The sequence below is a fragment of the Canis aureus genome, chromosome 9, assembly GCF_053574225.1.
Source record: "Canis aureus isolate CA01 chromosome 9, VMU_Caureus_v.1.0, whole genome shotgun sequence".
NCBI classification, from domain to species: domain Eukaryota; kingdom Metazoa; phylum Chordata; class Mammalia; order Carnivora; family Canidae; genus Canis; species Canis aureus.
Genome location: NC_135619.1, coordinates 16,585,688 through 16,611,264, shown reverse-complemented (window position 1 = coordinate 16,611,264; position 25,577 = coordinate 16,585,688). Strand labels below are relative to the sequence as shown.

Below are 25,577 nucleotides of genomic sequence, written 5' to 3'. Positions count from 1 at the left end.
AATGTGGGACTCAATCCCCAGACCTGGGATCATGCCCTGATCCGAAGCAGATGCTCAACCCCTGAGCCACCCAGGTGCCCCTTTAACTAAGTTTTTTATTTAGATTTGAGTATAGTTAACATACAGTTATATTCGTTTCAGATGTACAGTAGAGTACCTCAATAGGTCTATACACTATTCAGTGCTCATAATAAATGTACTCTTTTGTTTTTTTAAGATTTTGTTTATTTAGGGGGGGACTAGGTGGCTTAGTCAGTTATGCATCTGCTTTCAGTTCATGTCCTGATCTCAGGGTCCAGACTCCCTGCTCAGCAAGGAGTCTGTTTCTCTCTTTCCCTCTACCCCCTCCCCCTGCTTGTGCCTTTTTCTGTTTCTCTCTCAAATAACTAAATAGGGATGCCTGGGTGTTTCAGCAGTTGAGCATCTCCCTTCTGCTCAGGGCATGATCCCGGGTTCCTGGGATTGAGTTCCAAGCCTGCTTCTCCCTCTGCCTATGTCTCTGCCTCTCTCTCTCATGAATAAATAAATACAATATTAAAAAGAAACAACTAAATCTTTAAAAAAAAAAAGATTTTGTTTATATATTTATTTATTGAGAGAGAGAGAGCATATGTGTGAGCGCAAGTGGGGATTGATAGATAGGGAGAGAGAATCCCAAGTAGAGTCTGCTCTGAGCACAGAGCTGGACACAGGGCTTGATCCCATGACCTGAGACCAGACCTGAGCTGAAACCAAGAGACAGCCAATCGACTGAGCCGCCCAGTGCAGGATAAATACTTGTTAATTCCCATCATCTATTTTACCCATCCCCCCCACCTGCCCTCTGGTAACCATCAGTTTGTTCTCTGTAGTTAAGAGTTTGCTTTTTTTGGTTTATCTCTCTCCCCTTTTTTTGTTTCTCTCCTTTGCTCATTTGATTTCTTAAATTCTACATATGAGTGAAATCATACAGTATTTGTCTTTTTCTGATAGGCTTATTTCACTTATCATTATACTCTCCATGTAGCATATGGCAAGATTTCATTCTATTTTTATGGCTGAATAATATTCCATTATATATATGTGTGTATGTGTATAAATACATATTTAGACACACACACGCACACCCCTTCTTTATCTGTTCATCTGTTGATGGACACTTGGGCTGCTTCAATAATTTGGCCATTGTAAATAATACTGCAATAATTATAGGAGTGCATGTATCCCTTTGAATTAGTGTTTTTGTATTTTTTGGGTAAATTTGCAGTAGTGCAATTACTGTATTGTAAGGTAGTTCTATTTTTAATTTTTTGAGGATTCTCCATACTTTTTTCCATTGTGACTGTACCAGTTTGCACTCCCATTAAGTGCACAAGGGTTCATTTCTCCACATCCTCACCAACACTTGTTTCTTGTGTTATTGATTTTAGCCATTCTGACAGGTGTGAAGTGATATCTCTTTGTAGTTTTGATATGTATTTCCCCAATGATGAATGGTGTTGAGCACCTTTTCATATGTCTGTTGGCCATCTGTATGTCTTTTTTGGAGAAATGTCTGCATGTCGTCTGCCCATTTTTAAATTGCATTACCTGTTTTTTGGGTGTTGAGTTATATAAGGTGATCCCCAGTTTTTTGAGGTCAAGGTTAAAAAACCCCAAGAGTAGTAAGGAAGATTTCCTTTTTAGAGCATTACTCAGTGTCGACAATTGTTTTCACTTAGGGTTTTGTTTTGTTTTTAAAGATCCTATTCATTTATCTGACAGAGAGAGAGAGAGAGCACGCACAAGCAGGGAGAGGGAAAAGAAGGCTCCCTACTGAGCAAGGAGCCCTATGTGGGGCTCGATCCCAGCACCCCGAGATCACGACCAGAGCCAAAGGCAGAGGCTCAACCAAGTGAGCCACCCAGGCATCCCTCACTTGGAGTTTTGATTGCTTTTCACAAAACAACCTACAATAATACTTTATTAAATGATTTTCCTTTTTTTATATAATGGTTCCTTAAATTAGATTTATAGAACTCTTGAGTATTTTTTTTTTTTTTAAAGAAAGGATTTTTAAAATTTTTTTTATTTATTTATGATAGTCACACACACACACACACACACACACACACACACACACAGAGAGAGAGAGAGAGGCAGAGACATAGGCAGAGGGAGAAGCAGGCTCCATGCACCAGGAGCCCGACGTGGGACTCGATCCCAGGTCTCCAGGATTGCGCCCTGGGCCAAAGGCAGGCGCCAAACCGCTGCACCACCCAGGGATCCCCTCTTGAGTATTTCTAAGGATAAAAGTAGCATTTAGAATTGACTTTATAAAAGGAATTTGACTGATAGAAGACTGGATTGTTTAGCTTTGTCTTCTGAGTGACCAGTGCAATCAGAGACTTAAAGCATTGGAATTATTTAGATTAGTGAAGAGGTGTAGGTCATACCTGCTGGAACAAAGGTCCGTGGCCTTTTCCCATTGAGAAACTACTTTTGATTTCCCCAAAGTCTTGGAGTTTACTAGGTTACTAAAGTAGGCAGTGATAGTGCAGTTACTGGTTGGGTTGGAAAGTGTTAAGTTACTGTGGTCTTGCTTCTGATGTATTGTACTTATCTTTAAAGCATTTCCTCTCTTTGTTATCAGGATTTTTTTTTTAAGTTGCTGGGAAAAGGGTTGGGGGATGGTCCTTGTATGAGTAAAAGAAATCTTTATTTTTTCCTATTTAGCTAGAAACTTATCAGCTTATGATTAGTTGGGGATCCCTGTTAAAGAAACAGCAAACAACATGCAGAAATATGGTTTCACATTTGCTTTCAAATTCATTTGCTCTTAAATCCACTGAAGCCATAAAATATTTATGTTACATCCAGGTTATAAATAACCTCTGATTGTTCATTCAGTCCTTGAACAAACGTTTATCTTTAGTGCCTGCACATATCCTGGCACATTATCTCCTCAGTTTTTGAATGATTTATGAAGTACCTGCTTTATCTAGCAATGCACCACAGCTGGAAGCAAAGGAGCAGCTGAGCCAAGGCTCTCTCACTCTTAAGCACTTAAAATTCAGTGGTAGAGACAGTTATAAACATACGAGACAATTTTTTAATTTTTTGAGTTTTGTTGTTGTTGTTATACTCTAGATTTCACTAACTTTATTCTATACTTCGCAAATCATGTAGCCCTCTCTAGAATGTCAACCAGGTTAATTTGTGTACAGCTACTAAAAGGTATATTGTATATTACCTTCCAATGTATGTGTTATAAAACATTGATTTGTTTACATTTTTTTCTGCATGTGTGAAACAGAAAATTACATTAAGAGTGATTGAGAGGTGGTGCCTAAGTGCCCTCCCCATGCAAGTAGGATCCTAAAATGTTAATGTAGGAAGTGGCCTCATTTTATGGAGAAAAAACTTGGTTCCAGAGGGGCTGTGATGTCCCAGAATTGCACTATAAATTAATAATAAATTAGTAGTGGAGTGACCTTAGGCAATTCCCAAGCATTGTCTAAGTCATGATGTTAAATGCCTGAGCCCTCAAACAATAGTTTTAATAAGGACTGTATTGCCTTTTGTTGCCCAATGGATTTGTCCAAAATTCTCACATCAGCCCTGAAAGGTAGGTCATGTGTGTCCTTTTTTTATGGGTAAGGAGACTAGTGATCGGAGATTTTTTGACACAATCAGGGGATCACAGAGTCACAGCTCAGACCCAGGTCTCCTCCAGGGCCGTAATGTTTCCAGTACCTATTACTTGTACTTCATAGTGTGTGAAGGATTCTTGAAACTTTGAGAGGTGTGTTAAAGAATGCAATGGATTGAGAAATCCACTCAGGTACCAGATAGCAAATTATAGGTAGTATACTCCAAGTGGTATATGTTTAGTTCAGTTTGTGAGAATACTTCTAAGGAGATGAATGTCACATGTTCCCTAATCTTGCAAATGTCACAGTAAAACCAGTGTCTAAGAATGTCAATAAAACTACCATTTTAAGTGATGTCAAGCATATTCTCAGGGAATATTCAACTCGGTTACGTGGGAGCTATTCCAACTACATTGCTTAAATTGCATTGAAGAAATTGTAGAAAGCTACTTTTAGGCAATTTTTTTTTAAAGATTTTATTTATTTATTCATGAGAGACACACACAGAGAGAGAGGCAGAAAGAGACAGAGACACAGAGAAGAGAGATAATAAGCAGGCTCCATGCAGGGAGCCTGATGTGGGACTCGATCTCTGGTCTCCAGGCTGAAGGCAGTGCTAAACCACTGAGTCACCCGGGCTGCCCCAGCAATTTTTTTTTTTAAAGATTTTATACATTTATCTGAGAGAGACAGAGATAGTGACAGCACAGTCAGGGAGGCGAAGGAGAAGCAGACTCTGCCAAGTAGGAAGCCCAATGTGAGGCTCAATACCAGGACCCTGGGACCATGACCTGAGCCGAAGACACACTTAACCAACTGAGCCACCCAGGCGCCCCTAGAAAGCTATTTAGAACAGGTGCCTTCTTTTTATGTTTTTTAAAAAGGTGATTATTAAGACGAGTAGATGTTCCTCATGGTCCCATTGTTTATTTACCTAGTATGAGTGTCACTGTACAAGTTGCTTTTAAATATTTTCTTATGTTTCAGAGCTTTAAGATATTTTTTTTGGAATAATTTTGACATTTAATTATCCAGAAAATTTACTGTTAGAGGTTTATTTAATTATTGTGATTCTGGAAATAATTTTGAGAAATGGGATCAGAATATAGAAACATTTCTTGGAGATACACAGGATAAAAGCTAAATTTAATAAGTGGCTCTGGGCACTTTTTGGGAAGCTTATAAATTGGCATTTTTGCATCTAGGTTCAAGTGACTTTCAATAATTTTCTGTTTGTCTTGGCCAGAATCAGAATTGTTTATTCTGGGATCCCTGGGTGGCGCAGCGGTTTAGCGCCTGCCTTTGGCCCAGGGCGCGATCCTAGAGACCCGGGATCGAATCCCACGTCAGGCTCCCGGTGCATGGAGCCTGCTTCTCCCTCTGCCTGTGTCTCTGCCTCTCTCTCTCTCTCTGTGTGACTATCATAAATAAATAATAAAAAAAAATTAAAAAAAGAATTGTTTATTCTATTTCTGAGAGCTGAGATTTTCTATTTATTTCCTGGTAACAAATTAGACTCAATGGTCTCTAACTCAAATTTTATGAAGGGGAAAAATCCTTCACACAAGACAATTATTAGTCTAGTACTGTATGTAGTTTCATTTTCCTTTACAGTTCTTTTTTTTTTTAAGATTTTATTTATTTACTCATGACACACACACACACACACACACACAGGCAGAGACACAGACAGAGGAGAAGCAGGCTCCATGCAGGGAGCCCGATGTGGGACTCGATCCCGGGACTCCAGGATCTCGCCCTGGGCTGACGGCAGACACCAAACTGCTGAGCCGCCCAGGGATCCCCTTCCTTTATAGGGGATCTAAAAAAGTTATAGACTTTTTAGGCATACAAAAACTCCTTAAAGGGTAATATAGTGAATGAGCATATACTACCAACTAGGTGAAGAACAGCATTACTAATACATTTGAAGTTCCATTTATGCCCTTTCTCAGTTACTCCTTTCTTCCTCTTCCCCATTTCACCTCACCAAATAACCATCCTGAATTTAATATATATGATTATAACTTATTTCCTACTGCTTTTATTCCACATATATATGCATCATAGCATAGTGTTGTAAAAAGTTATGAACTCGGGGATCCCTGGGTGATGCAGCGGTTTGGCGCCTGCCTTTGGCCCAGGGCGCGATCCTGGAGACCCGGGATCGAGTCCCACGTCGGGCTCCCTGCTCGGAGCATGGAGCCTGCTTCTCCCTCTGCCTGTGTCTCTGCCCCTCTCTCTCTCTCTCTCTCTGTGTGACTGTCGTAAATAAATAAATAAATAAAAATTAAAAAAAAAGTTATGAACTCTAGTACCTTATGATTTTTAAATAAGATTTTATTTATTTATCTGAGAGTGAGCAAGAGAGAGCATAAGCAGGAGAAGGGGCAGGGGGAAGAGCAGACTCCCCGCTGAACGGGGAGCCCAGTGCGGGGCTCAGTCTCAGGACCTGGGAATCATGACCTGAGCCAAAGGCAGATGCTTAACCAACCACCCAGGTGCCCCTCTATTACCTTATGTTTTAATCAGGGAAAGCACCTTTCAAATTTGGTAAATTCTTGTTTCACTTGCAAAACATAATTTTATGTGCATACAAGAATTTAAAATTTTGACAGTTTAATATTCACAAAATAGAGCTTAAGTTTCAGTTTCTTGTCTTACAGTAGAGTAACCTGTTAAGGTAATTTATACATGTTTCTTAACTGATATATTCTCTATACTAAATTAAAGAATTATAGTGCCATAAAGAGTACATAATATCATTCAAATGGCTGTTTTTACTAATCACTTCCTAGTTGAGTTGAATTTGAGCCAATGATTTGAAAATCTTTACCATTTCATTTGCTTATTTTTTAAAGATTTATTTATTTACTTGGTAGAGCAATGGGGGAGGGGCTGAGGGAGAGGAGAGAAAGAATCTCTAACAGATTCCCAGATGAGCACAGAGCCAGACTTGGGGCTCAATTCCACGACCCAGAGATCATGACCTGAGCTGAAATCAAGAGTCAGATGTTCAACTCACTGAGCCACCCAGACGCCCTAGTGTGTACATTTGTAAGACTTGAAAATAAAAGTGTAAAAAACATAAACATTCTGAAAATACAATATTGCCTAGAAATAGATCTTATTTTTCTTTTCTGTAGTCACTATGAAGCTTTTCATCACAGTAATGTGTGTGAAATGTGCAGAAAGTGCCACAGTGAATCTAGAATCAAATAATGTTTCTTGAGGAATTTCATTATTCATCAAATGTTAAGCATGTGTTATGTTAGATGTTGGAGATTGTAGAAGACATTGTTCCCATACTCAACAAGTTGAAAATCTGGATGAGATAAATATATAAAAGAATAGGCAATGTCAGGTGATAAGTGCCAAATTATATGAAGAAAGAGCTTTATGTGCAGTAGGGCCAGGAAGCTGGGAGTAAGAATGGGAAAAATATGAAAGCTAGGAAAGGCCTCAGATGAGAGAGGATAACTACAAACCAGGCTCTAAGAATGATTGGATTTTATTAGATGGAATAAGATTTTTCACATATAGAAAGGCATTATATGCATAATGGTTAAGAACACAGATTTTTGGTGTGATTGATTTGATTGATTTGATTTGGAATTGGCTCCATTGCTTACTCTGATTTTGAGATTCAAGATTACTTGAACTTGCTGAAGGATTTAACACAGTGGACATTCACAGAATGAAAATTGCTATTACTACTGTTATTCTTATTCATATTATTATTAAGCCATAAGCAAAAGCAGAGCAGTATGAAAATATAAAGCCTTGTTTTCTGAGACATATTATGGCTGTGAGTAGGATGTGTTTGTCAGGGGATGGAATTATTTGGAATTGTTTGGAATGTTAGGGGAAAGTAGCATAGTAGGTGATGTTCTTGGTCTCCACCTCAACCCCTTATACTAGCTGATATATCTCTCCCCCAGCTGTTGTCTGCTAATCCCTTCTAGCTGTCGCCTTCTTCAGAGTATTAGCCTTGGCCAAGGCAGCTGTCTTACCCAGGTGGGTTTTTCTCACTTCTACAGCCAATGATTGACAGATAAAGAGATATAGAAAGTCAGGCCTCTTGCTTCAAAGCAAAACCAACATGTGGTATGATTTATGCTCCAGAGAATCCTGTGGGAGCTGAGCCCCTCAACCTACTTAGCTTTTCCTCCTTGCTCAGTTCTGCTCTACTTACTCCTCTTCTGCTAAAACTATCTCAAGAATAACTTGTACAAGAATCCCTGCCCCAGTCTCTCAATTTCGGTCTATTTCTAGGGACTCCAACCCAAGACCGGTACTTTGGACTAGATTAGAAGGGTTCTTGGATGGGGATCCCTGGGTGGCGCAGCGGTTTGGCGCCTGCCTTTGGCCCAGGGCGCGATCCTGGAGACCCGGGATTGAATCCCACATCGGGCTCCCTGCATGGAGCCCGCTTCTCCCTCTGCCTGTGTCTCTGCCTCTCTCTCTCTCTCTCTCTGTGACTATCATGAATAAATAAATAAAATCTTAAAAAAAAAAAAAAGGGTTCTTGGATGTTTGGCTTAGAATTCAAAGTGCTATCCTGTAGCATTGGGAAGCCTAATGTATTTTATTTTATTTTATTATTTTAAAAGATTTTATTTATTTGAGAGAGAGAGGGTGAGCAAGAGTGAGAGAGAGCATGAGCAGAGGTGGGGGGCGGGGGTGGAAGGGGAGCAGAGAAGGAGGGTAAAGTAAGATCTCTGCTAAGCAGGGAGCCCGATGTGGGCTTGATCCTGGGACTCCAGGATCATGACCTGAGCCAAAGGCAGATGCCCAACTGACTGAGCCACCCACTGCCCCTCCTAATGTATTTTAAAAGGATCACTTTATTTTATTTTTAAAAGGTTTTATTTATTTATTTGATAGCACAAGCAGAGGGAGAGGGAGAAGCAGAATCCCCACTGAGCAGGGAGTCTGATGTGGAGCTTGATCCCAGAACTCTGGGATCACAGCCTGAGCCCAAGACAGATGCTTAACTGACTGAGCCACCTAGATCCCTAAAAGGATTGCTTAGTAAAGAGTGGCGTGGAAGTGGCTTGAGGCCTACAATGGGAGCTTTGACACAATTATGGAATGATAAATACCTCACTCATGTATCATAGATTAGGGTAGGGGAACATGAGATATAAAAGTCATTCGTAGGGGTTAGGAAGAACTGAGAAGTCTTAGATAATTGGAATCTGTGGAGGAGGAATCAAAGAAGTTTCTAGTTTGAGTGACTAGGCAAATAGTTAATAGTTATATCAACTATTTCAAATAGTGGAAAAAAATAGGACTCATAGAAAGAGGTAGTTTTGGAGGAAGTTAATGAGTTCGGTCTTGGCTCTCTTGAATTTATAGTACCTCAGGAATGTCATAGGTGAAAATGTTTAATAAGTTGTAGGAAATACCTGTTTGCAGTACAGAAGGTGGTTTCAGGTAAACAACATTAAAGTGATTGTTTAGGCTGTAAGAGTTTGTAGGGCCGAAGACAAAACTTTGGGGATTCCATTTTATTTAAATAATGCTTTCAGCTACAAGTATAACAAAATATAAAACCAGTTTAAGAGTAAAGGGAGTTTATTGGCTTCTGTATCTGAAAATCCAGTAGTAGGGTGGGTTTCAGGTGTTTTGGTGAGGTTTCTGGCTCCATTTTTCTGTGATTATTTTTGTTCCATCACCTTCATGGGTCAGCTTCGTTCTAAGTTTTGCTTTCCTCATGGGGGCAAAGTGAATCTTGTGATTCCAGGATCTCATCAGCAAGCTGCGTTTTTAGGAGAGAGTCTGTGTTCCTTAATTCCTGGTAGAAATTCTAAACTTTGAGCTGATTGATCAGTTTTGAGGGTGGGCATTGTGACCAAGAGAAGGGTTTTCTAATTGGTGAAGATCAGTCCAGGCTGGAGATGGGTTAGGTTAGGCCCATCTAAAGAGCATGACTACTATACTAGGAAAAGGGGTGGAGTGGGTGTTTGGGACGAAAGTACAAAATTCACTCTAATTATCTTATGTATGAGGGACAGAGAGAGGGGAAAAAGAGCTGGTGACACAGGAAAATGGTGAGAGAAATCAGAGGAGAGTCATAGAGAAAAGTACCTTCTTAGCTCTGAGTGGGAAGAGTTTTGAGGAGGAAGGACTCAACCTGTCAATTCAGCCATTGGTTTTGATAGGTGGCTGTTGATGACCTGCGAACAGTGTCAGTAGCCTGCAGGAGTAGGATTTAGATGGTCGTGTGGGTGATAGGCAAGAATATGGAAACAGTAAGTGGTGTGGTGTGTGCATGCCTGTGTGCGTGTGTGTGTGTGTTTAGAGAAATTAAGAGGTAAATAGAAGGTGGTAGTTTTAGAAAGAACTGGATTAAGGGAGGCTAAAAAGTAAATTTAAAAAATGATTATGGGAGACTTTCATCCATGTTTGCTGGATGAGGAGAATGAATTGAAGGTTTAAATCAGATGGCTTCAGTTTGTGCTCTGGCTCCAGAGATAGCTTCTTGTAGGGCCCCGGTCAAGTCACTCTGGTTTGTCAGGCTCAGATGAGTAATGGTCATGATAAACATTTCACAGGAAAGCTGTTAGAGTCAAGCAAGATAGCATAAAAGAGATTTGTCAACTGAACTGTTATACAAATATTAGTTGGTAGTAAGCACATTGTTTATTTAAACCCTATCTTCTCGTGAAGGAATGTCACATTGTAGAACTACTAGTATGTAGAGCTGAAAGGTATGAAAGATAGGAGCAGGGGGACAGGGGAGAGAGAGAGAATATGAATGAATGAATTAATAAAATGTGGTCCCAGTTCAGGAGCAGTTCTTCCTTTGAACATAGCGACACGATAGCAAAGCAGAAAGCCCTTAGATTTTATGGACTTTTCGTTAGCAGTATTTTGTGTGGCCCAAGAAGTGGGCCCCTTGCTGATTTGCATGTACACCATTTTAGTTCCTTTGGAATGAGGAAAAAGGAACACAATACAAATATTCATTGTTTAGGTTGTCAAGATGACTTTTATTTGATGTTGTAAAGTTTAGTGATAATAGTAATAAATGTTTAATAGTAGTAGGTACTGTCAGCTTATATGTCATTAGGTATATGACTGATTTTAGCTCAGATTCTAAAAGCTGGTGCTTTTAGCCAAATCATCTAAATAATCTAAACATTCTTGGATCATGCATTCTTTTTTCCCCCATACATTATTATTGAAGTTAGTAGACCTTTTGAAGTCATTACATACAATTTTATTTTTATTGCTGTTTCTTAGGTTGAACAGTGTCACTTTCTATGCTTCATTTTAAGCTGTCTGATGTTTCGAAGTATAATAAGGAAAGTAACAAACAGGTACCTATCTTGGAAGGTGCCAGGCATAGTTAATATTAGTGGCTATAATGATGAGTTCTTGACACATATGAGAAAGTATTACGTGAATGGGTACTTCAACATAAAGCAGTTGAAAAAATGTGGGGATTAACTTTTGAATAAATTAAGAAAAAGTAAATTGTTTCCTTAACTACAACTCAGATTCCATGCTGGTTTCCATCGTGGGGATGGCACTGTACACAGGATATGTCTTCATGCCTCAGCACATCATGGCAATACTGCACTACTTTGAAATAGTACAATGACCAAGATGTGACCAGAATTGAGCGGCTCCTTAGGGAAGAACCACCCTTTGATGTTGGAATGAAACCTCATCAGATGTCATAAGAAACTCTACTAGATGTCAACATAACCAACCCTATGAATATACAGACTAAAATTCATGAGTAGAACAGGAAAATAATCCTGACTCATGTGTTGTGTTCTTTATTTTTAATTTTAAAAGAGGCTCTTGTATAGTAGTTTTTGTCTATTTTAACATTGTAGTCATTTGTACTTTGATATCAGTATTTTCTTAACCTTTGTGACTGTTTCAATATTACCCTGTGAAAGCTTTTCTTAATGTAACTTTGAGTACATTTTAATTGCCTTCTATTTCTAAAACCCAAAGTCATTAGTTGGGCTTTACTGTTCTTGCTATTGTATGGCACATACATCTGCCTGGATATATTTCTACTCTTGACCAAAGTTTTGTAAGAAACAATACAAGATTTGGGGCAGGGGGATGGGGAGGGAGGATATTTTATTGAGAACTATTTACTAAAGACTTATCTGTAAGTTTGAACTCAGGAGTACAGTTTTAGCTATCTAGACTCTACTCTTAACAGCTTTTGCTTATCACTATTAAAGTATTTCTTAACAATGAAAAAGGAAGATCTTGCTAAAGTTAAAATAAGGAACATTTCACCTTTTAAATATTTAATTCTTATGTGGACTCATTTCCAGAAAAATTTGGTGATGATTCTTATGACAAGAGGTGGTTAAATAGCATTATTATGTAATGCTTATATGCCACAGAGTTTTTAGTAGAAAGTAAATCAGTTTCCTTTGAGTTATTATTAACAATGTACTTCCTTAAATTTAGTTTCATGATTGTAATGGGTGCTGCAAATGCATTTGCACATTGCAATAAGATGAGATGAATTGTTAAAAACTATAGCAAAAAGAAATGTAAACTTGGTTAAAATCCTTTCACTCTTTGTATTTTTTTTTAAAGATTTTTATTCCTTAAATGTAAAATGACTACCTGATTTTTTGACGTAAACTCATTAAATTCAAAGAAAAATCAGTTGATGTAACAGTATATTTTTTTTCCTTGATTGTTAAATATTGATCTAGTATTTAAATTTCTGAACTGATTGCTGTGGACAAGTAAGCAGTAAGTATATCTTAACATGTCTCTCAACATAAAAGTATTGCTAATTAAAAAAAACTAGACATATTTTAACATGCCTCCCATAGTAAGTTTATTTTAAAAGATGTAAGTGTTTTTGGCTCTAACTTTTAAGGGCTAGCTTTTTGAAGTGTTTTCTAGTCTAGAGGTATGGAGTAATTTATAAAAGTTTGGTATTTTCAAAGAGTCAATTTATATCATCACTATTAAATAGGGATGGTGAAAATAATATGCAATTAGGTTCAGAATTCAAGCAAATTAATGAATATGAGCAATTAACTTTGAATTTGTTTAATTAATGCTCATATTTGACTTTGCCCCAGGGACCTCCCCCTCCCCCCATACAGAACCATTGACAGCGGATGTCTACTATCTGAATCTTATCAGCAAAGTGTACTCTCCACCACCTGATGCAAGTCTGGTCTATTTGTTAATAAGTAATGAATTTGGAAATCATTTTACTTTATCTTTTTATAAGTAGCTGTTTATTGGCCAGTTCTCCATGAGTTTTGTATGTTTCTATATGTCTTCCAGACAGAGGTAACGGATTGCCTTTATTCTGATAGAGAGGATAGAGAAGAAATGATGTCTCTCTTTAGAACAAAGGGCAAGTTTACTTAGTGACCTAGAAGACAGAGAGTGTCTCCTTCTGGAGCAAAGGACACTATAAAAGATTTGGGTTCCCTAGGCTCAGGGTTCCTGCCTGTAATGTCACTCCCTGCATTTATATATATCACCTGGACTTTCCTTTGATTGTCCTGTTGGAATTGGGGCTTGGGAACCAGATCAAGACAATGATACTTTGGCTATTGCTATGAGTAATAAGGTCCTTTGTGTCCAGCCCTAGAATCTCAAGTCTCCTGACAGCACCCACAAAACTGTGCCAGACTAACTTGTTAGTTTACAGGTAGGATAAAGTCTCAAACCCTTCATGGTTCTTGGCAGTTAGGGAGCTGAGGATGAGTTGTTGACAGAGACATGGTCTCTGGAAGAGGAAGGGTGATGGCCCCACAGGCCAGACTGAGGATGGAGACAGCTGCCTGTGATCCAGTAGTAAATGCTGTTTCCCAAATATTGAGTGGGTTATGGGAATAAGTCCCCTACCTGTTAATTAATGATTAGAGGCTGAGTAGTGAGAAGTAGGATTGAAACAAGCTGCCCAAAAGGTGCCTTAGTTGTTGGTCACTCTCCTCTGGGCAGTTGGAAGAAGGAATCTTATGATAATGGGACAACTTTAAAGACAATGTGATTGTGGCTGGGAAGCAAAAGAATCTTGAAAACAAATAAATGGCATCAGCAATGAGGGATATTTTATTTAATAAAGATCTGAAAATATTAGAAATTCATTCAGGTGAGCCATGAGCGAGTGACCACTGAAATTGAACGCAAAGCCTTGGTTATTGGTTGCTCCCTCTTTCCGTGCCCTCTTCTCCCTTCTCTTCTACCCTGACTGCAGTTTCATTAAGGAGAAAGATGATTAAGCCTGGTTGGTCAGTTTATTCATGAGAACCTTCTATTTTATTCTCTCCTCAATGAGAGAAGGCTAGGTTAGTAGTCGGTGAGAAAAATGTGATAACTTGGAACCAGGGTGATGATGCTGGAGGTAGAAACGAGGATATGGTGACAAATTATAGAAGGCAATGGGAAGGAGAAAGGCCAGGCTTCTGTCTTGAGCAATTTGGTAAATGGTGACATTCATTAATGCAGCCACTGGGGGGAAGGGTTCAGATATAGGGTGATCATGCAAGAATTAGGTGAGTTGTACATGGTAAAGGACTTTGTAAGCCATATTAAGGAGTTTGGACTTTATCCTTGGAGCAGTGGGGAGTCTTTGAAGAGTTTTAAGTAATGGAGTGTTAACAGATTTACATTTTAAAAGGGTTGTGCCGTTGAACAAAGATTGGAAAGGATACAACTCTGGTAGGAAGGCTATTTAGGAGGCTGTTAGAATAATTCATGCAATGCATGGTGACCAAAACTAAGTTTGTTGTAATGGAGATAAGAAGTAGATAAAATTGAAAGATACCAATCTGAGAAGAGATAAAATTAAAGATGAGGAGAGATGGGTATCATGGTTGCTGATCAGATTTTTGGCTGACTCAGTTGAATGGTTAGTGGTTTCATTTAAAATTAAAGAGATGAATGAGTTTGGCATAGGAGGAAATGATTTTAGTTTTTGATATGTTGAGTTTGATGTTAGTGAAATACTTGAGATATTTATTAGTCTGATGAATATGGAGATATAATCAGGAAATGGATCTGGGATGAAGCTGTATATAGGTATAGATATATAAATAGAGATGTCAGTATATATATATATGTCATATATATGTCAGTATATATGTCATATGTATATATACACACACACCAGTCTTGGATAGATGACTGAAAAGGATCATCCCTCGGAAAGGATGAAAGTGGAGGGGCGGGGCAAGATGGCAGAAGAGTAGGGTCCCCAAGTCACCTGTCCCCAGCAAGTTACCTAGATAACTTTCAAGTCATCCTGAAAAACTATGAATTCGGCCTGAGATTTAAAGAGAGAACAGCTGGAATGCTACAGAGAGAAGGGTTTGCGCTTCTAACAAGGTAGGAAGGTGGGAAAAAATAAAATAAAAAAGCATCCAGTGGGGCAGGGGCCCCCGCTAGGAGCTGGGCTAAGGGGGTGGTGAGAGCCTCCAGGACAGGAAAGCCCAGCCCTGGAGAAGCAGGAACTTTAAAAATCTTCCCAGACAGAAAGGTGCTCGAAAGGAGCTCGGGCAGGATCCCAGGAGGGGCAGTGGGGCCCCCAGGTTCCTGAGGTCACTAACAGGAGGTGCGCCCAGGGGAGAGCGCCCGACACCCCGCAGGCTGATCTTGGTAAAGGGCTGGGGCGCGTACCTGGCAGGGCCTCGGGGAGAAGCCAGTGGGTCAGGCGGGGGCTCCAGGTGAAGGGGGCTGCACCCTGCTGCCTTCGGGAGCCGCACCCCAGGAGTGCGATTCCAGCAGCACAGGCCCCAGATCCCAGGGCGCTGGGGGACACAGCCCAGGATCCTGTGCCCCCCCCCACCCCAGGACAGGTGGGGTGGGCACAGGCCAGCGAGGACGCTCCTGCTGCCGGGCACCCCGAGCTGTGCAGATCAGTGCCCCCCTGCCCTTGGAGCATCTAGGCCAGTGCGGACTGGGAGCTCCAGGAGTTACTGCGGGAGCTACTGCGGGAGCTGACTCCAGGGCTGGGGAGTTGGCTGCCGTCAGTGGGGTTGTTCCTCCTGGTGTCACCCTGTGCCTGGGAGGGGGGCCACCAGGGAACAGGGGCCCAATGGGGTCAACAGCTCCCACTGAGCCCAGCACCTGGTGGGGGGGAGCAGCTCCCCCAGGTGCACATACCTGAGGGTCAGCCCAGCAGGCCTCTCCCCCAGAAGACCAGCTGGAAGGACAGGGGAAGAACAAGTCCTTGACCCAGCAGCTCTGGAAAGCTCCAGGGGAAGTCAAGGGATTTACAGTATACAGAACCAGAGGATACCCCTCCTTTTTTTTTGTTCTTTGTTTTGTTTTTTTGTTTGTTTTTTCCCTTCTTTTCCTTCCTTTTTCCAGTGCAACTTGTTTTTAGCCACTCTGCACTGAGCAAAATGACTAGAAAGAAGAACTCACCACAAAAGAAAGAATCAGAAACTCCCACTCTCTCCCACAGAGTTACAGAATTTGGATTACAATTTGATGTTAGAAAGCCAATTCAGAAGCACAATTATAAAGCTACTGGTGGCTGTGGAAAAAAAGCATAAAGATTTCAAGAGACTTCATGACTGCAGAATTTAGATCTAATCAGGCCGAAATTAAAAATCAATTAAATGAGATGCAATCCAAACTGGAGGTCCTAACGATGAGGGTTAATGAGGTAGAAGAGCGAGTGAGTGACATAGAAGACAAGTTGATGGCAAGGAAGGAAGCTGAGGAAAAAAGAGAAAAACAATTAAAAGATCACGAGGAAAGGTTAAGGGAAATAAATGACAGCCTCAGAAGGAAAATTCTATGTTTAATTGGGATTCCCGAGGGCGCCGAAAAGGACAGAGGACCAGAAAGTGTATTTGAACAAGTCATAGCTGAGAACTTCCCTAACTTGGGGAGGGAAACAGGCATTCAGATCCAGGAGATTGAGAGATTCCCCCCCCCCCCAAATCAATAAAAACCGTTCAACACCCCGACGTTTAATAGTGAAACTTGCAAATTCCAAAGATAAAGAGAAAATCCTTAAAGCAGCAAGAGACAAGAGATCCCTAACTTATATGGGGAGAAGTATTAGGTTAACAGCAGACCTCTCCACAGAGACCTGGCAGGCCAGAAAGGGCTGGCAGGATATATTCAGGGTCCTAAATGAGAAGAACCTGCAGCCAAGAGTACTCTATCCAGCAAGGCTCTCATTCAGAAGAGGAAGAGAGATAAAGAGCTTCCAAGATAGGCAGAAACTGAAAGAATATGTGACCACCAAACCAGCTCTGCAAGAAATATTAAGAGGGACTCTGTAAAAGAAAGAGGATGCCCAAAGAAACAATCCAGAAAAACAGGGACTGAATAGGTTTTATGATGACACTAAATTCATATCTTTCAATAGTAACTCTGAACGTGAATGGGCTTAACGATCCCATCAAAAGGCGCAGACTGAATAAAAAAGCAAGACCCATCAATCTGCTGTCTCCAAGAGACTCATTTTGGACCTAAGGACACCTGCAGCCTGAAAATAAAAGGTTGGAGAACCATTTACCATTAAAATGGTTCTCAAAAGAAAGCAGGGGTAGCAATCCTCATATCAGATAGATTAAAATTTATCTCAAAGACTGTAGTAAGAGATGAAGAAGGGCACTATATCATACTTAAAGGATCTATCAAACAAGAGGACCTAACAATCATGAATATGTATGCCCCTAATGTGGAAGCTGCCAAGTATATCAATCAATTAATAACCAAAGTTACGGCATACTTAGAGGGCAGCCCGGGTGGCTCAGTGGTTTAGCGCTGCCTTCAGCCCAGGGCGTGATCCTGGAGACCCGGAATCAAGTCCCACATTGGGCTCCCTGCACGGAGCCTGCTTCTCCCTCTGCCTGTGTCTCTGCCCCCACCACCCCTGTGTCTCTCAAGAATAAATAAATAAAATCTTAAAAAAAAAAGAGACATACTTAGATAATAATACACTTATACTGGGAGACTTCAACACGGTGTTTTCTGCAAATGACAGATCTTCTAAGCACATCTCCAAAGAAACAAGAGCTTTAAATGATACACTGGACCAGATGGATTTCAAAGGTATTTACAGAACTCTACATCCAAATGCAACTGAGTACACATTCTTCTCAAGTGCACATGGAATTTTCTCCAGAATAGACCACATACTGGATCACAAATCAGGTCTTAACTGATACCAAAAGATTGGGATTGTCCCTTGCATATTTTCAGACCATAATGCTTTGAAACTAGAACTAAATCACAAGAAGAAATTTTGGAAGAGATTCAAACATGTGGAGGTTAAAGAGCATCCTGCTAAAAAGATGAATGGGTCAACCAGGAAATTAGAGAAGAATTAAAAAGATTCATGGAAACTAATGAGAATGAAGATACAACCATTCAAAATCTTTGGGATACAGCAAAAGCAGTTCTGAGGGGGAAATACATCATGATAAAAGCATCCCTCAAAAAACCAGAAAAACTCAAATACAAAAGCTAACCTTGCACCTAAAGGGACTGGAGAAAGAACAGCAAATAAAACCTACACCCAGCAGAAAAAGAGAGTTAATAAATATTTGAACAGAACCCAATGAAATAGAGACCAGAAGAACTGCGGAACAGATTAAAAAAAAAAAACAGGAGTTGGTTCTTTGAAAGAATTAATAAGATAGATAAACCATTAGCCAGCCTTATTAAAAACAAAAGAGAAAAGACTCAAATTAATAAAATCACAAATGTAAAAGGAGAGATCACCACCAATTCCAAGGAAATACAAATGATTTTAAAAACATTATAAGCAGCTATACGCCAATAAATTAGGCAATCTAGAAGAAATGGACACATTTCTGGAAAACCACAAACTACCAAAACTGGAACAGGAAGAAATAGAAAACCTGAACAGGCCGATAACCAGGGAGGAAATTGAAGCAGTCATCAAAAACCTCCCAAGACACAAAAGTCCAGGGCCAGATGGCTTCACTGGGGAATTCTATCAAACGTTTAAAGAAGAAACCATATTTATTCTACTAAAGCTGTTCGGAAAGATAGAAAGAGATGGAATACTTCCAGACTCGTTCTATGAGGCCAGCATCACCTTAATTCCAAAACCAGACAAAGACCCGACCAAAAAGAAGAATTATTGACCAATATCCCTGATGAACACAGATGCAAAATTTCTCAACAAGATACTGGCCAATAGGATCTCAGAGTACATTAAGAAGATTATTCACCATGACCAAGTGGGATCTATCCCTGGGATGCAAGGCTGGTTCAACACTTGTAAAGAAATCAATGTGATAGATCATATCAAGAGGAAAAAACAAGAACCATATGATCCTCTCAATAGATGCAGAGAAAGCATTTGACAAAATACAGCATCCATTCCTGATCAAAACTCTTCAGAGTGTAGGGATAGAGGGAACATTCCTCAACATCTTGAAAGCCATCTACGAAAAGCCCACAGCAAATATCATTCTCACTGGGGAAACACTAGGAGCCTTTCCCCTAAGATCAGGAACACAACAGGGATGCCCACTCTCGCCACTGCTATTCAACATACTCTAGAAGCCCTAGCCTCAGGAATCAGGCAACAAAAAGAAATAAAAGGCATTCAAATTGGCAAAGAAGAAGTCAAACTCTCCCTCTTTGCAGATGACATGATACTATACATAGGAAACCCAAAAGAGGGCAGCCCCAGTGGCTCAGTGGTTTAGAGCCACCTTCGGCCCAGGGTGTGATCCTGGAGCCCTGGGATCAAGTCCCGCGTCTGGCTCCCTGCATGGAGCCTGCTTCTCCCTCTGCCTGTGTCTCTGCCTCTCTCTGTGTGTCTCTCATGAATAAATAAAAATCTTAAAAAAAAAAAAAAAAGAAAACCCAAAAGACTCCACCCAAAGATTGCTAGAACTCAAACAACAATTTGGCAGTGTGGCGGGATAAAAATCAATGCCCAGAAATCAGTGACATTTCTATACACTAACAATGAGACTGAAGAAAGAGAAATTAAGGGATCAATCCCATTTACAATTGCACCCAAAAGCATAAGATACCTAGGAATAAAGCTAACCAAAGAGGTAAAGGATCTATACCCTAAAAACACTTCTGAAAGAAATTGAGGAAGACACAAAGAGAAGGAAAAATATTCCATGCTCATGGATTGGAATAATTACTATTGTGAAAATGTCAATGCAAAAAAAAAAAAAAAAAAAAAGAAAATGTCAATGCTACCCAGGGCAATTTACACATTTAATGCAATCCCTATCAAAATACCATGGACTTTCTTCAGAGAGTTGGAACAAATCATCTTAAGATTTGTGTGGAATCAGAAAAGATCCTGAATAGCCAGGGGAATATTGAAAAAGAAAACCAGAGCTGGGGGCATCACAATGCCGGATTTCAGGTTTTACTACAAAGCTGTGATCATCAAGACAGTGTGGTACTGGCACAAAAACAGACACATAGATCAATGGAACAGAGTAGAGAACCCAGAAGTGGACCCTGAACTTTATGGCCAACTAATATTCGATAAAGGAGGAAAGACTATCCACTGGAAAAAAGATGGTCTCTTCAATAAATGGTGCTGGGAAAATTGGACAGCCACGTGCAGAAGAATGAAACTAGACCACTCTCTTGCACCATACACAAAGATAAACTCAAAATGGATGAAAGATCTAAATGTGGGACAAGAATCCATCAAAATCCTAGAGGAGAACACAGGCAACACCCTTTTTGAACTTGGCCACAGCAACTTCTTGCAAGATACATCTATGAAGGCAAGGGAAACAAAAGCAAAAATGAATTATTGGGACTTCATCAATAAAAAGCTTCTGCACAGCAAAAGAAACAGTGAACAAAACTAAAAGACAACCTATAGAATGGGGGAAGATATTTGCAAATGACCTGTCAGATAAAGGGCTAGTTTCCAAGATCTATAAAGAACTTATTCAACTCAACAGCAAGGAAACAAACAATCCAATCATGAAATGGGCAAAAGACATGAAGAGAAATCTCACAGAGGAAGACATAGACATGGCCAACAAACACATGAGAAAATGCTTCGCATCACTGGCCATCAGGGAAATACAAATCAAAACCACAATGAGATACCATCTCATACCAGTGAGAATGGTGAAAATTAACAAGGCAGGAAACCATAAATGTTGGAGAGGATGTGGAGAAAGGGGAACCCTGTTGCACTGTTGGTGGGAATGTGAACTGGTGCAGCCACTCTGGAAAACTGTGGAGGTTCCTCAAAGAGTTAAAAATAGAACTGCCCTATGACCCGGCAATTGCACTGCTGGGGATTTACCCCAATGATACAGATGCAGTGAAACGCCTGGACACCTGCACCCCAATGTTTCTAGCAGCAATGTCCACAATTACCAAACTGTGGAAGGAGCCTCGGTGTCCATTGAAAGATGAATGGATAAAGAAGATGTGGTCTATGTATACAATGGAATATTACTGAGCCATTAGAAACAACAAATACCCACCATTTGCTTCAACATGGATGGAACTGGAGGGTATTATGCTGAGTGAAGCAAGTTAATTGGAGGACAAACATTATATGGTCTCATTCATTTGGGGAATATAAAAAATAGTGAAAGGGATTATAGGGGAAAGGAGAGAAAATGAGTGGGAAATATCAGTGAGGGAGACAGAACATGAGAGACTCCTAACTCTGGGAAATGAACAAGGGATAGTGGAAGGGGAGGAGGGCAGGGGGTAGGGGTGAATGGGTGACGGGCATTGAGGGGGGCACTTGATGGGATGAGCACTGGGTGATGTGCTATATGTTGGCAAATTGAACTCCAATAAAAAAATAATTAAAAAAAAAAAAAAAGGAAAGGAGGTAAGTTCCTAGGAAGAGCATAGAAAGCAGAGGTTCATAATCTGGTACGTAAGCCTATTAAAGCTCCTGAAATTATATGCAAAATTATATGTAAATTTTCTGAGGAGCTTTCCCATTACTTCAATCAGATTTTCAAAGTCTTCATTGACTTGAAAGGATTAAGCCCCATTGTTATATAATCTATATTTACTTTTTTTAAATGGACATGAATTAATTAGTAATTAAAAAAATCTATGGCACTGTAAGCTAGATTGGAACATGACAAAAAAGGGGAAAACTGATAGAATCTATGAAAAGGGTTTACTTTCCTAATCTACAAGAACGTTTTGGAAATCAGTAAGGTATAGAGTTCTGTAACCCCTTATCAAAACCCCTGGGACTATAAATATTTCATTTTGGGGGTCTTTAGAAAGGTAAATGGTATATATTATTTAGTATGCCCATGTTAGTATGTGGTTAATCAAATACGTTTTAGTTCTGTATTGAAATATATGAATAATCATACTACATGACTTAAGCAAATCTATAATAATCTCTTGCATTAGTCCAGAAAAGGTTTTGCTGATAATAAATACAGATCAATCCAGATTATGTCACGAAATGGATTGTAAACAATTTAAGATTTACAGAACTTAAAAACATTTTTTTGGATTGTAGATAAGAGATTATTGATTTGTACTAACATATCAATAAAACATTGGGCAGAGAGAGAGAAACATGTCACAAAATAAGAAATAGGAAATATCTAGTAAACATAAAAAGTTTTTTAATTTAACTAGTAAAGAATGGTAGTAAAAACAAGGTATCTTTTGTGACCCATCCATTGGAAGATTTTTTTTTGTTTTGTTTTCCGTCAGATTGGCAGAGGTTGATAAACTAGGATTGGCATGGGTAGCTGGGCACCCTCATTATACTAAGATGGCCTCATCATCTCTGCTCCTGGTGTTGTGTTCTCTAGAGTTCCCTCCTTATGAGAGGGGATAGGAGATGAGATTTGCTTCTGTGACAATGGGGATGAGATGTCACTTCCATGATTATGCTACATTTTGTAAGACTGGATAGACAGATACTTTTGCTGGCCCAGAAGCAAAGAGCCATGCTTTGAACTTATTATGGAGAGAGCCATATGGTGGGGAAGTATGGGTGGCCTCCAAGAGCTGTGGCCAGCCTCTAGCTGAGAGCAAATAGAAAGCCAGAGCTTCATCCGTACAGCTCCAAGGAAGAGAACTCTACTGTAGTTGAATGTCTAGATGAGAGCACAGCCCACTTGACACCTTGGTTGCAACCTTGTGAAACCCTGAGTGGAGGACACCGAGGGTGTACTTGCACTCCTGAACCACAGAAACTTTTATGTTCTGGGTTTGCGGCAGTGTATTATACAGCAATGGAAAACTAATACATTCATAGTGGTAGAAGTGCATATTGTCTCAAATAAGATGTATCAATATTTAAAAAGCAAACACAACAAGCAAAGTATATATTGTTCTTTTTTTTTTTTTTAAGATTTTTATTTATTTATTTATTCATGATAGTCACAGAGAGAGAGAGAGGCAGAGACACAGGCAGAGGGAGAAGCAGGCTCCATGCACCGGGAGCCCTATGTGGGATTCGATCCCGGGTCTCCAGGATCGCGCCCTGGGCCAAAGGCAGGCGCCAAACCGCTGCGCCACCCAGGGATCCTATATTGTTCTTTTGACCAAGTAGTTCTACTCTTCGGCTATAGACAGTTGTATAAAATTGTATGTTCAAGCATATTGATTGAGGTAAGATATAAAATAGAAAAGTAACAAGAGGAATGGCTGTTCATAGTAATGGTTTCTACATTTAACATTTAATAGTTAAGTAATGTTGTCTCTATAGGGAGAACTGTTAAGCCTTAAAAATGAGGTACACAGCTAGTTTTTGTTACAGAGAGATGGCAAGTGGTAAGTGTTATATAACCATCTTTTTCTTTTTGCTGATGAAGGACACGATGTATTTCGTGTCTGCTATTCAGGTGGACTTGCTTACCTCAAAGCCAGAATAAGACAGACTTACCCTCTCAGTCACAAGCACTGCTGGACCAGGCCGTGGAGGGGAAGTCAGCCTCTGGAGGAGCATCCAAATTGGTGCTCCCTGTGGGCAGCTCATTCCCAAGAAGCTAGGTGAATACAAGTCTTGCATTCCCAGTTCTTCCCAAATTTCCAAGCAGGTTAAGTCATTTCACCTCTGCAGGTGGAGAGAAGCCAGGAGTGTAGTGAAGAAAAATCTTTCCTCCAGGAAATTGGGAGTGGGAGCAATTCTTCCTTTGATGGTAACACTGGCCTCTGAGTCTGGCATCCAGAGAGCAGCTACTGGCAGCAGCCTGTAGGTCTGGCCTCAGAGAGGCCAGCGGTGGTGGAGACCTGCCTTGGGGGACACATCTTGAGTCCTGTGATGGCAGCAAGAGACACATGGAGGTTGGGGGAGCTGGGCTAGCATGAGCAGCCCTAAGAGTATCTGGGTGTTTCTGGAAGAGAGCTCTGGGAAGGGATGGAGCAATTTAGGTGTTCAAGGAGATGTAGCCTCACTTTGGAGTTACAGGATATGGGGTCTGGGGCCATACTGATTGTACATCTCTGGGCCCACCACTCCTAAATTGATAATGCAGCCCAGACCTTGCTTCTGAGTGCCTGTCTTGTATTTCCTGCTATGTACTGGACACTCTAATTTCCTCTTCTTGGCTTCTAAGACCGGATCCTGCTTCAGTGTCTCCCATCTCAATATATGGTACCTAAAGTTCAGTTACCCAAGTCAGAAGTTTAGGATTTATCTGATTGCTTCCCTTTTTCTCCTTTGTCATTTCTGATCAATTGCGTTTCGTTAATTCCACCTCCTATGTAATCGATCTGAACCCTTCACTTTATTTTTCTAAATACACTGCCCTTGCTCCATCCATTCCTACCTTCCCTGAATCCATTCTTAAAAGAACTCTTATCCTGTACTCACAACACTTCCGGTACCAAATATGTGAGTAATTTCTCCAACACCAAAACCAATTCTCCAATGCCACCTGGGTGTCCTATAATTCATTTATATTCTGACACTCTCTATCTGGAGTTAGCATCAGATGCCATAGGTTATGCACCCAGTCCCACAAGACTGCCAGTGAAAAGTCCAGAGCTCCTATACTCTGACCTACTGGCTATAAATCGGGGGTTCCCATGACTCACTCCTCAGGTTCAATAATTTTCCAGGACACAGGAAAAAAACTTTACTTACTACTGTTGGTTTATTATTATAAAGAATAGTCAGAAACAGCCAAATGGAGATGTGTAGGACAAAGTATGTGGGAAGAGGCATGGAGTTTCATGGCCTCACTAGATGTATCACCCTCAATGTGTTCACCAACCCAGAAGCTCTCCCAATCCCAATCCCATTGTTTAGGTTTTTTTTTTTTTTTTAAAGATTTTATTTATTCATGAGAGACAGAGAGAGAGAGAGAGAGAGAGAGAGAGAGAGAGAGAGAGAGAGGCAGAGACATAGGCAGAGGGAGAAGCAGGCTCCATGCAGGAATCCTGATGTGGGACTTGATCCTGGGACTCCAGGATCACGCCCTGGGCTGAAGGCAGGTGCTAAACCTCTGAGCCACCCAGGGATCCCCTGTTTAGGGTTTTTGTTGTTGTTGTTGTTGTTGTTTAAGGTTTTTATGGAGATTCCAATATATAAGCATGATTGGATAAGTCATTGGTCATTGGTGATTAAACTCAGTGTCTAGTGCTTCTCCCTGGAGGTGAGGAAGTGGGGTGGGCCTGAAAGTTCCAACACTAATTATTATTATTTTTTAAATTTTTATTTATTTATGATAGTCACACACACACAGAGAGAGAGAGGCAGAGACATAGGCAGAGGGAGAAGCAGGCTCCATGCACCGGGAACCCGACGTGGGATTCGATCCCGGGTCTCCAGGATCATGCCCTGGACCAAAGGCAGGCGCCAAACCGCTGCGCCACCCAGGGATCCCCTCCAACACTAATTATAAGGTTGATTCTTCCAGCCCCCATCCTAAGGCTATTTAAGGTCCATCCTTTTTAAAAAATTTAAGTAAATTCCACACCACTCACAGGGCTCAAACTCCTAACCCTAAGAACAAGAGTCACATGCTCTTCGGACTGAGCCAGCCAGGCACCCTAAGAGTCCCTCATTAA

The 25,577-nt window shown here is 40.4% G+C and overlaps 1 protein-coding gene across 13 annotated transcripts in view; it reads left to right on the top strand.

Annotated features, from left to right (window-relative positions):
• SPTSSA (serine palmitoyltransferase small subunit A) overlaps nt 1-25,577 on the top strand; it is a 162,715-nt gene that overhangs the window by 11,267 nt on the left and 125,871 nt on the right. For 3 of the 13 annotated variants that reach the window (XR_013386001.1, XR_013386013.1, XM_077909000.1), the window contains exon 2: nt 11,120-12,266. The exons of the other annotated variants lie outside the window; for them this stretch is intronic. Coding sequence is in view for 1 of the 3 variants with exons in the window: in XM_077909000.1 (XP_077765126.1) it covers nt 11,120-11,223 (104 nt within the window). In the remaining 2 variants the exon portion in view is untranslated. Of the gene's footprint in view, nt 1-11,119; nt 12,267-25,577 lie in introns of those variants that run through there. 13 annotated transcript variants of the gene reach the window in all.